At 46.3% G+C, this 13,083-nt stretch overlaps 1 protein-coding gene and 1 long non-coding RNA gene across 6 annotated transcripts in view; one reads left to right on the top strand and one right to left on the bottom strand.

Annotated features, from left to right (window-relative positions):
• Positions 1-621: 621 nt before the first annotated feature.
• On the bottom strand, positions 622-2,761 carry LOC111266992 (uncharacterized). 2 transcript variants are annotated; one of them, XR_002684362.2, is made up of 3 exons: positions 2,204-2,761; positions 1,308-1,546; positions 622-770 (listed from the first exon to the last, which is right to left on the bottom strand). It is a non-coding gene; the product is annotated as an uncharacterized LOC111266992 (long non-coding RNA). The 2 variants fall into 2 exon arrangements; XR_002684361.2 differs by having other exon boundaries at positions 1,321-1,546; positions 2,204-2,744.
• Positions 2,762-3,143: 382 nt separating this feature from the next.
• Psi (P-element somatic inhibitor) overlaps positions 3,144-13,083 on the top strand; it is a 19,251-nt gene continuing 9,311 nt past the window's right edge. The window contains exon 1 of one of the 4 annotated variants that reach the window (XM_022844906.2): positions 3,144-3,286. In XM_022844906.2, coding sequence (XP_022700641.1) covers positions 3,257-3,286 — 30 coding nt within the window. In that variant the 5' untranslated portion in view covers positions 3,144-3,256. Of the gene's footprint in view, positions 3,287-4,375; positions 4,529-5,288; positions 5,405-7,388; positions 10,581-13,083 lie in introns of those variants that run through there. The other 3 variants (XM_022844905.2, XM_022844907.2, XM_022844904.2) reach the window with 3 other exon arrangements.

Genomic DNA, 13,083 nt, shown 5'->3' with positions numbered 1-13,083 from the left:
ATATTAGAAAAAGCTTAAAAAATTATATTAAGATAGCAGCAGAGATAAACCTTCATGATTATTAAGCGCTAGTGCACGCGTAGGCACTCCAATTAAACTAACAAAAACACGAAGTCTTAATGATTGATTTGCCCTTTATATGTACTAAATGCACTCTTAACTTATCACTTTTCTCACACGAATCGTACTACCAGTAACTTAATAGACCGAATATTTGGCAGAATACAACACTCACGATAAAGTATCACTCATAAAATAGTAGTGAGGCCTTGAATAGTGCCATGAACAAAACAGCTAATCAGACGGAAGTATATTGAAGAGCTGGAGCAGCCCGTGTCGTTTCCAACTCAGTTCGTTCTTACGAAATCGAAGATTTTAATCCGTTTGATAATCAACTATTTATCTTACACGATCACCCCGCTGGGATTTCACCGTTGGCTCGTATGTGCTTACGGGTCATTTAGATTTGTATAAGTGAAGAGGATACGGTTCAGACGAAGCGTTTGCCCAAGACATGGTTTAATTAGGGTAATTATTAGTTCACATCATATTCGTTATGCCTCATCTAAGACCCTAATAGCTTTTGTCTTTGATGAATGCTTGTGAATATTACAATAAAGCTAAAATTTCAACATCTTAAATATGTCAGTTTATTGGGCTGTCAGTCATAATACATTCCTTAGGTTCCATCTTTTTTTTTATTTCAAACAGATCAGGTACCTGAGTATGTTGTAGTGTTACACGTACGCTCGACAGTTACCTGAATATAGCTAAAAGTGCGCGATGTTAGATCAACGAAATATTAAATTGTTATGAAAGTTCTTGTAATATTTCCGTCTTATAAAAAAACAGCCTTTTCCTAGAAATATAGCAGTAAATAAATCTGTAATATCACATACTTGTTGTCGTTCTTTATAGCCTTCCTCCGTCTTTCAACCAATTTATATAATATCCTTTCTTATCTAGCCACTTTTTGAGATCCTTTTTCATTGTCAAATGCCCTAGCTACGAATATGTTTATCCAATGGACGACAAAGGTTATAATTCATCAACGTGACGTCTAGAGTGAAAAAATACTCAGGACGAATCTACCCTTCCTAGCTTCTGGACACTCCGCTTTGATGAGGCCTGCTGTATGGTATTTGGCGACGATAGACTCATTGGACCTTCCTCAAATAGGCTGGTTTTCTTTTCGCTATTTAGCTAATTAGAGGTTGTTTTCAATGTATTGCACAGTTTATTAAAACTTCTTAAAAAGAACAACTTCTTAAGTTATATTTGCCTAACTAACCTTAATTAAGACATACCGTTTTTCGTTACCTTTAACAATTCCGTGTAGTAGTTGGTTTCGGTGCAATGAAGTTACTCGACGCCTGCGAAACTGCTGGGTCGCATTGACGAAACGCTTTTACATATCCTCTTAAGTAAGGTTACGCAATAGTCACAATGGTTTAGTAAATCCTTTCGACCTAAGATAGCTTACGATTCCGACATGATTGCGTACAATTTTTTCGGCAGACCTGTAGATTGACTGACATCCGTTTGCCTTCAATCAGAAAAGAGTTTCAAGACAGTCCCCATTTCATACTAATCGTCGATGGAAGTCAATTTTTCATTCAAAATACCGGTTTTATATAGCCAACCAGTACAAATCAATGTTTAGCAGTTTTCTCATCCATAAGGTCCTTAGCGCATATGTCACAAATATTTCGACTAGTTGGATACGATGTTGGCTTTGTTCAAACACGAATAACAGCAAATATTGTAAACGTATTTTAGCTTTCTCTAAAACGTCAGGCTTTGGCGACTGAACTCGAGACACTGCACAATAACTATAGCGAGTGTATAAAAGGAAAAAAAGTGTTATGCTGCGGCATGTTGAAAGTACGGCATGTTGAGCGCAAAAGAGCAGCATGTGAGGGAAACTGAATTATTTTCTAACGGTCCAACAAAGTTATCGGACCTTTTCTTCGATACATGGTGTATTAAGCATTAATAAAATGTCCCGCTACTTTCCAATACAGTATTTGTGCGTGCCAGAAGCATGTTATACCACTCGTTGTACTCGATTATAAATAGGAGGATAAAGTAATCAATATCTATATTTCACCAGCGTTTTTTTAACTCTAAGTGTGAACTCAAGATAATCGCGACAAGGTAGATTACTTAATCTCAAGTACCTGAACACGTTGGCATATCATACCTGAAATCCTGTTTAACGGTGATTGTCACCCACTTCTTATAGCTTACTTAAATCTTGTATTTTATTTAAACGTTTCTGTTATTACTATCGTCGTTAACACAAATCGCTATTGTTAGTCTATTTACACTGTTAGTTTTTATTACTATTTCCGCAGTCATCGTATCACCTATTCGACCTATAGCGACCATTTTTCCTCAAACGCAAATGATTAGCACACACTAACCATCCTCAGCTTTTCTGCTTTTTTCACAGCACTTGCATCTACCCAAACTAGCGAAGCAGTGCCGTGACGTAATCAACCACTCTTACGATCCTCGCTAGCCAACAGTCGCCATGCTTTTCACGCGCTCTTTTCTGTCGACGGAGCAACAGCAAAAGTTAGCAGCAGCGCTCATAACAGTGACATATTCCGAGACTGTCACCGAGTGCACGATTTGAGCAGGCCGCATCGGCAACAGTCTCCGAAGCGGCACCGCGCACTCCTCTCGTTGCTATCAAGCAACTGGGCAAGCTGCTCATAACTAAGAGCCTCACACTCCAATTGCCTCTCTGGCTACTCCTTTTGAACGAGCCAGCCTGCACTGCTGCATGCCGCTGCAGTAGCGGCGTCCGCAGTGCCGAGTGCAGCGGCGGCGGCGGCGGCAGGCGAACGAGCCGAACAGACTGCTGCTGTTGTAGAAAGAACATGCGAGCAAACAGCGAGCAGAGAACCAAACAGGCAAGTTAGCAGGCGAGCAGTCGACCAGTGTTGGCAGCGAGTTGCTGCTTGTGCATCGTAGTCACAGCAGCAGTGGCAGCAGCAGCAACAGCAGCAGCAGCAGTGGCAGTGGCGACGGACGATGGCGCCGGCCCACAGCGGACCAACACTCCCTCCTCCCTTCTCGCCCTCACTCCCGGCGTCGCCATCTTTGTTTCGTGAGCGTTCGTCGGGCGAACGTCGAGTTTCTTTTCGCTTTTACCAAACTTTTTGCTTTAGTGGCTTTTTGTTGGCTCCGTTAAAGTTGTCACCGGGTAGTGAGAGACAGAATTGCTCCGGGTTGATGAGTGCAGTCTATGATGGTGAATGGTAAAGAGCACTTCAAGGTACGTCTACTCTATTCACCGATGAATTGGTCCATTCTAGTAATAGTACAATAACGTAATAGTAGTAATAGGAGGCTTGCAGTTGTGGTACATGCAATAGAATAGAACAAGCAAAGACATTGGAAGAAAATGAAAAACCACTTATTCCAGCAGGCGAAAAGGTTCGTTTACTCGCACCGCTGTTTGTTACGAAGAATTTTGTTCGTCGACAGTTAAAAGCGGAATCTTAATTTTCAGCAAGTTACGAAGTTTGTCGAATGTCCGTTCATGTCTGCCATTGCCACTGCTGCTGCTGCGTGTTTTCATTTCGTACTCGAGCGCTGGATGCCTATGCAGTGCGTGCCTAAGGATAGACGGCGAGAGTAGTTACTGCGTCTATGTGATTGTGTGTCTCCAGGCGTCTAACTGGCGCTGGCGGTATCGCTGCCCTGGTGCAACATCGAATGCCGTATCGTCCTTTCCATCGGGGTTCACTTCGTGAATAACGGAGTCCTCGCAGTTGCCGTTGTCGTCACCAATATCTCGCGTGTCAGTGTATGCGGGGGTATGAGCTGTTTTTATAAGTCCACTTTAATCTCGGGCCTTTTCCTTTGCCGTCTGTCCAAGTTAATTTCGCTTCCTTCACAGACAAAACCCCACCTTTCTCATCAACTGACTGCTCGTTATCAAACTTAACTAGCAGCAGCAGCAGAAGCAACAACAACAACAACAACAACTCGTTGAGTAAGAAATACAATAACAGTTTTAAATATCGACGCATGTCTTTCGGCCTTCACCGTAGTCGTTGCTGCTCCAGCTCCAGTCAGTGTTTTCTTGTTGAGCGGCTTAACAGACAGCGCCGAACAAATTGTGTCACAATACTCTGCGTCCTCGATCGTACTTGTTATTGGCGTTGTTTTTCTAGATGTTGTGCCCCTTCAAGCTATCATCAATGTCTGAGATCTCCCTGGTTAGTAAAAACAACTTAGATATATTGTTGCAGCTTTGTTCTACGTCGTTTGTTGTTTATACGTATGGCAGTTGTACTTGTTATTCGATGTGTTGTTGTTATGATTGGTCAGAGACTGTCATACCGTATCAATGTTCGCCGATCATTTAGCGGTGATGGTGTTCTCTGTTGTTGGAAAGCGAGTGCTTGTGACGTTAGATGAGGCTCATCGACATTGTTACCGGTTCGCTCGTAGCGTTAGCTGCCGATGCCGTTTGTTGCTTCTCGTGTGCCTAAACTCATGTTTTTGGAGAGTAAGTTCAAAAAGCAGTGACTAACGACGACCACAATAACGGTGCTGGCCACCTGCACAGGTGACAACACTGCATTCTGCCGATTCACTCAACGCGCTCACAATTTATGCTTACTGTTTGTGTGGGAACGGGCGGAAGATACGTTTTCTTTAGGGTCTTCAACGTTTATTAATACCTGTTCTGCTCATTGAGACAGGCAGCTCAGACCAGAAGGAAGCACTTGAAAGCCAACGTGACTGGCGGACATAAGAATTCGTCTTCAGTCAGCCATGCTTCATGCAGTCAGCCATGGACGAACGTATAGAATCCATTTGTAGTACTGTTTCTTCGAATACTTCTGTGTGCGGGTTGTGGTTGTTTTAGAATATGATTTGAGAATGATTGGCATCTTCTGAGGTTTTTCTTTCTGCTATCCGTACTGTTATTAAGGAGTCGTTACGCTGAACAGGCGGGAGAGGAACGACATTGACTATATTGTTATTTCTCTGTTGTGGTGATTGCAGTGTTGCTTGATGTTCGGTGTTAAAAAGCATCGACTGTGAGTGTGATAAGTGTTAATCTCCTGTAAACAGACGGGAAGATGTGCAGTAATCGCACGTAGGCTACCCACTTGCTTTTGCCCGATACCTCGTATTCTTTCAACCTGTTCTATACGAAGTTAGTGTATGTGTGTGTTCGTGTCGTTCGTCGTAGTTTATAAGGACTGTTATTATTTGACGTCATCTTTACAGCTATGTCAACGGTGAAATTTTCATTTCGATACGAATGTAGGAGACACAGCGGAAACAGGTGTGGTCATTCGGCCGGTGCCGTGTCAGTTAACCGGAAGTGCTGGTTCTATGAACTCAGTCGATTATTTCGTGGAATTATTGGCAGGTTAGATTCGGCCGCATGTTTACATCAGTGTGGTGAATAAATGAAGTGCTGCATTTGATCTTGCAACAAATAAAAAACGTGTTCTATATAGTCTCGCCGCTGGCGCCAACTAACTCAGCGCACTTGCTGCTTCTATCGAGCACCAACAGATCTCTCCCTTCCAGCATTCGAGCACGTAGTTGCCACTCTACTTCCGTTGCCGCTGCTGCTGCAGCGCAACCCGTTTCTGTGATCACCTCGGAGTCGCCGGTCTCGTGCAGTCTTGCGACTGAAAGCCAGCCAAACAGATCGCCCGTGGCAGAGTCGACTAGTAATAGCTTCCTGTGGACTGGTCTTAAGGCACATAAATGCGCCTCATTAATACTAGACAATATACGTACAGATAAAGTTTCGGAGATCAACAAACCATAAATAGAACGTGACAAACAACGTTTGTTTGTATTCGGGAATGTCCGCGCAGCCTTCTTACCCAGGCCTCCTTTCATGAAGCTATCGCTGCTTCGGCGACCAGTGTTCCGGGTAGCATGCATCTGTGTGCTGCGAATCTTCTGTGTTTTGTTTTCTGTGCTATGCTGTGGTTATGGATGCTGTGCTGGCGGCCGTTCCTGCCGTTGTGTAGCCGTACGTTGCTCCTGTGTGTGGCCGTTTGTCTAACTCGTTCGTGTTGACGGTGCGTGCCTATGGGCGTGATGGTCGGCTGTGTCTTGGTGGTAGTCAGTCGGTAGTTCGCTGCGTGCTGTGGTCTGCCGCGACTGTCTTTGCTGCTGCCGCCGCTACCTCTGCTTTCATCAAGGTATCCATTTGTGGTACGCTTTTTGCTCATCTCGCATCACCACCGTGAGAGCAGCAGCTGAACGACAATTACCGGTTTTGTGCGGCCAACATCGTACCGTCGCTCAACCTGCCGCCGCCGCTGGTGACGAGAACCTGTGAGCACACGGCAGTCATCAAAATTCCAACTCTCTAAATTCGGCCCCTTTTTTACATCGTTTTTGCGCCCACTGTCTGTATATTCGTCAGCTTGTTTATTCGGCTGTCGTCAGCTGTAACCGGCAACAGCGGCAAAGCACCCAGATACTCAGCTGCAACAACAACTTTTTGTCTAGCTTCCACGCTGCCTAATAACAACCGAACGAGCGACTGAATCGACAACGACAAGCTGCATGCTGCTCCAGTGAAACAAGTCAACTCTACTCGGCTCATTCTAGCATAGTAGGTAATGTTCAACTTAGTCGCATGTGTTGCTCATCGTGGGACGTTTCTTGTAAGGCTGAAATTGTGTTTTGACTCGACTGACTGCCACCCGACACCAGGCCAGCCGGTCGACAGCGGAGTTCGACGATTCCCGCCGCCAGTTGCTGACTCTTTCTTTCTCTAATTTGGCTTCGGCTCCGTTCGTTTTGAGTGAGTGTATATCACTCTGTGAGTGTGGGTGCGTGTGTGCATGTGTGTGTGTGTGTGTGTGAATATCGTTGGGGTGTGCACAAGTGGACAGTGCCTGTGTTACCCGGTGGATAGCTATCGTCGAGCGCGCGTGAGGTCTGTAACTGATCGCCGGTGGTAGACCGTCGACTCGTTATTTTGCGTTGCGTCGCGTTGTGGTCAAAATGTGTGCTATCGCTCGGACAGAATGTGTGTTTTTGTTCGGCAGATTGGCTGGTCGACCGATGTTTACTAGACACACCAAAAAGTATGTGCGTGTGCCTGGCAGTGGTCTAGCGGTGCTTTGACCGACCTCGTGAGACCTCTGTGGCTAGCTAGCTAGTTGGCTGGGTGACTGGCTGACGAAGCGCTCGCTTTCTTCATGCTGGTGATGTCGATTTATGAGCTCACACAGTTCAATGGCTACGCTTAAAGGCTGGATTCGTTGGATGATGTTGTGGTGCGTTTTGCTTGGCCGACAATGACGGACTTGCCCGCCGCCGTGGGGGTGCCACAATCGTATCACGGGGTGCTAGTTCCTAGCCGGCCTTTGCCAGGTAGCGTGAGTGTTGGTCGGATACGCCACCGCCATCGCTGGGCTAGCCCAGCCGAGAATCCAACCGCTGCCAGGTGCTGTGTGTTCCGTTGCCGGTGGGTTTATTAGCTAGCATAAGCCGCTAGCTCGCTAGGGGCAGCAGCAGCGCCGCTGCCGCCGCCGCCGCCGCCGCGAACAGCTTAACCGACGCAGCAGCAACAATAAAGGCCATCATCTTGTCGCCGCGTTGACTCTTCGGCGGCGTCGTCGTCGTCGACTTCCGTTGCCACCGAAGGCTAATCTAAAGTCGAGGCTGCAAAAGCTGCCGGATAACAGCATTTTTGCAATCGCCGCCATCAACATCCGCAGCAGGCATCTACCGTTGCGATCAACGATTGAAAGTTTTCCGTCGACTGGCAGTGCGATAGCAAACCTGTACAAACCTGTAGTTTTTTTTCGACTGTTGTTGCTGTGACGGCAACTGCTTTCGGTGCTATCGTGGGTACCGTGGCTTCAGTGCAGAAAGTATTGTACTGAGTAAGAGAAGTCGGCGGCGTGCGGTGGTTTTGTGCTTGCCTCTACAGTAGCGTTGCTGCGTGTGCGCTTGTCTAAGGCCAAACCTCAGCAGCAACAGCAAGCAGCCGATCTGGCTGTCAGCTCGAGGGCTTCAGTAGTTTATTGTGTATTGGACTGTCACCTTGATTGGATACTTCGTAGCATAATCATTGGTCATGTGTTGGAATCTCAGCTGAACTTCTAGATCGTATTGCTGCTAAGACAAACGACACCAGCGAACAATTTCAATTTTGTGCAGTCAAAAAGGATAATACGAATACTCATCAAAATAACTATCTTTTCCTCAAAAGGCGCTTGAATTTTCTGCTAGTAGTGACTGTGATGACTTTGTTAACGAATACGGCAGCTAGTACCAGTGCAAAGAATAGTAGTATAGGTGATTTATGATACAAGTAGGGAAGGTGTGCCAACACAGTCACACGGGCGGTTTATTATTGTCATTGCTACGCCGTATTTCGCGGCAGCAGCAGCAGTTGCTGTGCAGCACAGTTCGACCGTTACCTTTTTGCAGCTTCACAGCCGCCGTCTTTGTGTTCATTGCAATTCCCCAGCCGCTGGCTTCGCAGGCGTGTTTTTCAATTTTCTAGCCGAATTGTTAACAAATGTCGCTGATCCAACAGAAAACCACAAGGAATTTCTGATACCTGATTTGTCCTGTAGACTACTGGCATCGTACCTTTCGCTAGCCACCCTAGGACTCGTCGACGTCAGGCCATACGACACATGACTGGAATCAAGACGAGGCCGAGTCTTAATACTGTTGCAGTTTCTGGATTAATTCTAGCTTCACTCGAGATAACTGTTATCGTGCAGATTATTAGCTCCCCTGCTGCTACTAGTGCTGATGCTGCTTAGCCGTCCGCCGTGACCGTACTTTTTCCCCTGCTATCGCTATAGCAGCCGCCGCTGTCGTCGTATTGTTGTTGCCCGTCTGTCGTGGTGCTGTGACTGCCACTGCTGCTTCCCAACAGCAGCAACAGCAGCTATCATCGCTGCTGCTGGTTGTCGTGGTAGGAGAGCAGTTGACTCTTCGTGCCGTACAGCCTCCTCGTGTGGGTACCGTTAACGTTGCCATTGCACCGCTATCAATCGCCCTCATCAGCGTCACGTTCTGGTTGGCGACGAACCTTAACAGTATAGCGCGAAACAAGGAATTGGCCTGGTCAGGTCGGCGAGTCTGGTGTGAGCTAAGCCGATGAAGCCGGCCACATCACTTCACCGGTCATAGTCGTAGGAGCCGTGATATCAGTGTTAATGGTCGCTGTGGTCAACGGCAAGCAAAAATCAGTAAGGTACCAACGATTAAGCTCTTTACAGTTTGGCCGTTAGCCGCGGATGAACTGGTCGTAGTTCTGCCTCGTTCAGCGGTGGCGTCAGGTGCCGATACTACTTCGGTTAGGACGAGAAGTGTGCGCATAGTAGCAGCACCAATGTACGAATTACGTTATACTGGCTAATAATGGTAGGAAGCTGAGCTGACGGCGGCCTCGACAAAGGCTTCCTTGTCCGCTGCGTTCTTGTTGGTATTGTGGTGGAGTGTGGTGCTGTGTTTCGCTGCGCCTACAACGCGAACAAGTACTCATCGACAAACGTAAGCGCAATCAACGTGTCGTGTGTTCGTCCATTCGTCCGTGTGTTACTGCTCCTAATTTCCATTGCTGTGCTGCTGCTGTTGCGAAGCTCGCCCGTGTGTATGGTTCTCTAGAGAGTGACGAAAGCCAGCGAAAAACGAACTAACAATCAACGACCGACGCGAACCTACGCCGAGTCACCTATCCCGCGCAGCCGACTCATTGGCGGCGGCAGCGCTTAGTTGAGTGGTCTCAGTGTTCGGCGGCATCAGCAGTGAACGGTGGTTGTAATCGAGCTGGTGGCATAGTGCTGGTCCCGGCTGCTGCAGCTTCTAGTTACTACTACTACTGCTGCTGCTGCTGCTGCTGCTGCTGCTGCTGCTGCTGTTGCTGTTGTTGTTGCTGCTGCTGCTGCTGCTGAGTCGCTCTATGCTGTGACCGCTACGTACTGCGGTGCTGAGCCTAGTGCTGTCGTCTACCTACTACTGCTGCCGCCGCCGCCTTTGCCCCCGTCGCCTCCCCCGCCGCCGCCGCCGCCGCCGCCGCCCCCGCTGTGGACGTGGCGGTGGTGTCGATATCGTGCTGGTGGTCGTTTTATCGGTGAGAAGTGGTTAGCTGGCTGGTGAATATTGGTCAGTTTACTGGTGTAGCTGTTTGAAAAAGAACGCGAAATACTGCTACCGGTTGTTTCGTTCGTTCGTGTGTAGAGCACTTGCTGGTGTCCTGCGGTAAAGCGACTGGGGTAGCGAGTGTACAGCGCGGTGGACTGCGGTGGCGGCGAGAGTTTTTGTTATCTCAACAAGAAGGAAAAAGAGCTGTGCAGCTCGAGAAGTTGGTGCTCGCTGTGCAGCGATGAGCCGCATCGGCAAGGATGTCTAGTGAGCATTGGCCGAGCGAACGTAACGACCCGACAAGTAGCAGCTGCAGCGGTAGTGGAATCAGGGAGGTGGCAGCAGCAGCAACGGCGGCGGCGCAGGGCCAGCCAACGCGCACATCACCGGCGTTCGCCGTTCAACAACACCAACGAACCCGCCAGCCTCGTTGGGATTCGCTGACTGGAAGCCACAACAAGGTCCGACTGAGTTTTTTCTCCTGACACTGATAGAGATCCGGTAAAAGAAATAGCAGAGATGTAGGACGAGGGAACAAGGGAAAGGAAAGAGAAAGCGAGTTAAGAGTTAGACTATCACAGCAGCATCTAATTGCGCGGGTGTTCGTGCACTCGATGGCCGCGCATGATTAAGGGACAAGTAGCGGGATTAGCTGTGAGAGTGAGTTAGCGATTATGATTGTGGTCCTGTGTGAGTAAGCGAGACAGAAATGGCGGAAACACGCGTGCAGTTGGTAGAAAGCGTTAAACAAGTTGTTGGGCGATACGGGCAGACCAGACGATACTCGAACGCCGTGGCCACCCTGGACGGTGAAACCGGGGAATAAAGTAAAACTTCATAGAAAGAATAATGTGGCAGAGTGTATGGTTATTGATTGAAGGGCGAATTGCGTATGTGACGGGGTATGCAGAGAGCTTTTCTAAAACCGAATTCACGCCACAGCCCGCTAACAGATACGGTACTGCATAAGTCAGTATACGAGGTAAACTTAGTTATTCTTCGGAGACTTGCTGAAGACGATGTTGGTCTGTTCTAGTCTGACATAGGCCTTCGAAGTAGCAGCCAATTCAGACCTCACCTAAGACTAGTAGCCGATAATTGTCAGCACTACGGAGGCGGTGCCTAGATCGAATAGGCTTCAACGTATTATTAGCGTGTTTCCAACGATATAAACTATCATCGATGTTTCCTTATTGTATTAGCTACCTTATTAATTCGTCGAGCGGTAGGCCGGCATGACGTGTTGTCACGCCAAGTGTGGTAACAATTCTCACGAGAAATCATTGATACCGCTCTAACAATTATCCTTGTCACTTCATGATTATAAATGTATTTATTCCTATACGATAAACTGTGTTTCCACGAGGAAATACCAACGAGCAGATCTCGTTCTAATGCTCTGCACTCGCGTTTTCTTTTAGCCAGCTGGAGGCTATAATATATAAAGACGTATATTTTTAAAGTGACTGTGTTTAGCACGTTCAGTTTTAATCGAAATGAGGAACCCAAATAACAACTAAAATCTGCGCTTGCTTAAAGACAATCATTAAAAAATTGTCAATTGATATGCTGAGTTCATGGCTGGAGCAAGTGTAATTGGAGTAACGTAATATGAGAATCTAGCCAGTAGTATGAGCATATAGAAAACGCTTTGGCTTTATTAGGTGACCATCGTTTTCTTTCCTTGCTTCCGGTCCTAGGAACTGTACAATTACTGGAGAACGCAGCGAATTATTTTAAGCTTGACGCTTGAGCCTCTGTGTACAACCGTGAATGTAATTAAGCATAATGTATTTAAGTGCGTTTAGTTCCGCTCCAGTGCCGGCGTGTTATATTTTCACGTTCACGTTGCAACCTCTAATACGTTTCCCCTTAGAACTCCGCAAATTCAGCCTAATCTGCTCTATTAGTTCATTCTATATCGCACAATCAATGTATTTTTCAATTACTTCAGTGCTCTTTGGAACACACTATTCTAACGTAAACATGGACAATAGAATCGAGTAAGCCTCGCCTGGTGGAGTAGCAAGTTCCTTTTCGGTTTGTATCTCTAACCATTTGTATATATCGCACCGTTCAGTGACAATAGAAGTAAGATAAGGAATGGTTGCGCATTGTCGGTAACCCAGGCAGCTTTAAGCTAACAGTTACCAGTTCTGTTGTTCTCTGTTGATAGCTGTCTGCTGAATCATCAAAGGTCTTACGACCGTAATATTTAGCTTTTATATATATATATATAGCTCTGATAGAGTTATATCATGTACATACATATACATATACATAAAGAGCTATATCATATCGCTCGGCATGACAGATACGGTCACAAACTGGGTTCATTGTTGCTGTAATATGATGTGTTGCTACCGGTGACATTACTGGGGCAGTGCAGTGTTTTTATTTCGTTATTGTGGCGGCATTTTGGTTGTATTCAAACATGTTATATCCAGCTGGAGTATGTACGTATATGTACGTGTATTTGCACATAACTAAGGCCGTCTGCCAAAATATGCATCTGATATGAATATTTGACGTGAGAGAGGCTCAGGCAGACGTGCCTCCCTTTTCATGGTTCTGTAATATTGTTACTAGTAATTAGAGAGCATTCATCAGCTCCGAATTGGGCTTCTCAAAAAATCGCCGTGTTTCAATTGCTAGAAACTTGAAAAATAATGGATGTCGGATAAAATGGAAGTAATATAAGCCTTTTAAGCCTTTACCGCTAAACGAGAGCGTATTTTTTACCTGTATTTTTATGGATAAGGTTTCGTTGCAAAACAAAACCATTGCTATGGACTGCCTTTCATACGTATGCTGTTGATGTGCTTGTTCTGGTTTTCGTCATTTAAATGATTAGAAGACTAAAAAAACTAATCCGGCATCACTTATGAATTTCTAATGTTTTCCGTTAATGTGTTGCTACGAATGCTTTAGTGATCGATCCAAATCTGGATTGTAGTTCATATA

The sequence above is a fragment of the Varroa jacobsoni genome, unplaced genomic scaffold (assembly GCF_002532875.2).
Source record: "Varroa jacobsoni isolate VJ856 unplaced genomic scaffold, vjacob_1.0 scaffold_1138, whole genome shotgun sequence".
Taxonomy (NCBI): domain Eukaryota; kingdom Metazoa; phylum Arthropoda; class Arachnida; order Mesostigmata; family Varroidae; genus Varroa; species Varroa jacobsoni.
Note: the sequence above shows the minus strand (reverse complement) of the source record. Positions and strands in the feature narration are given on the sequence as shown.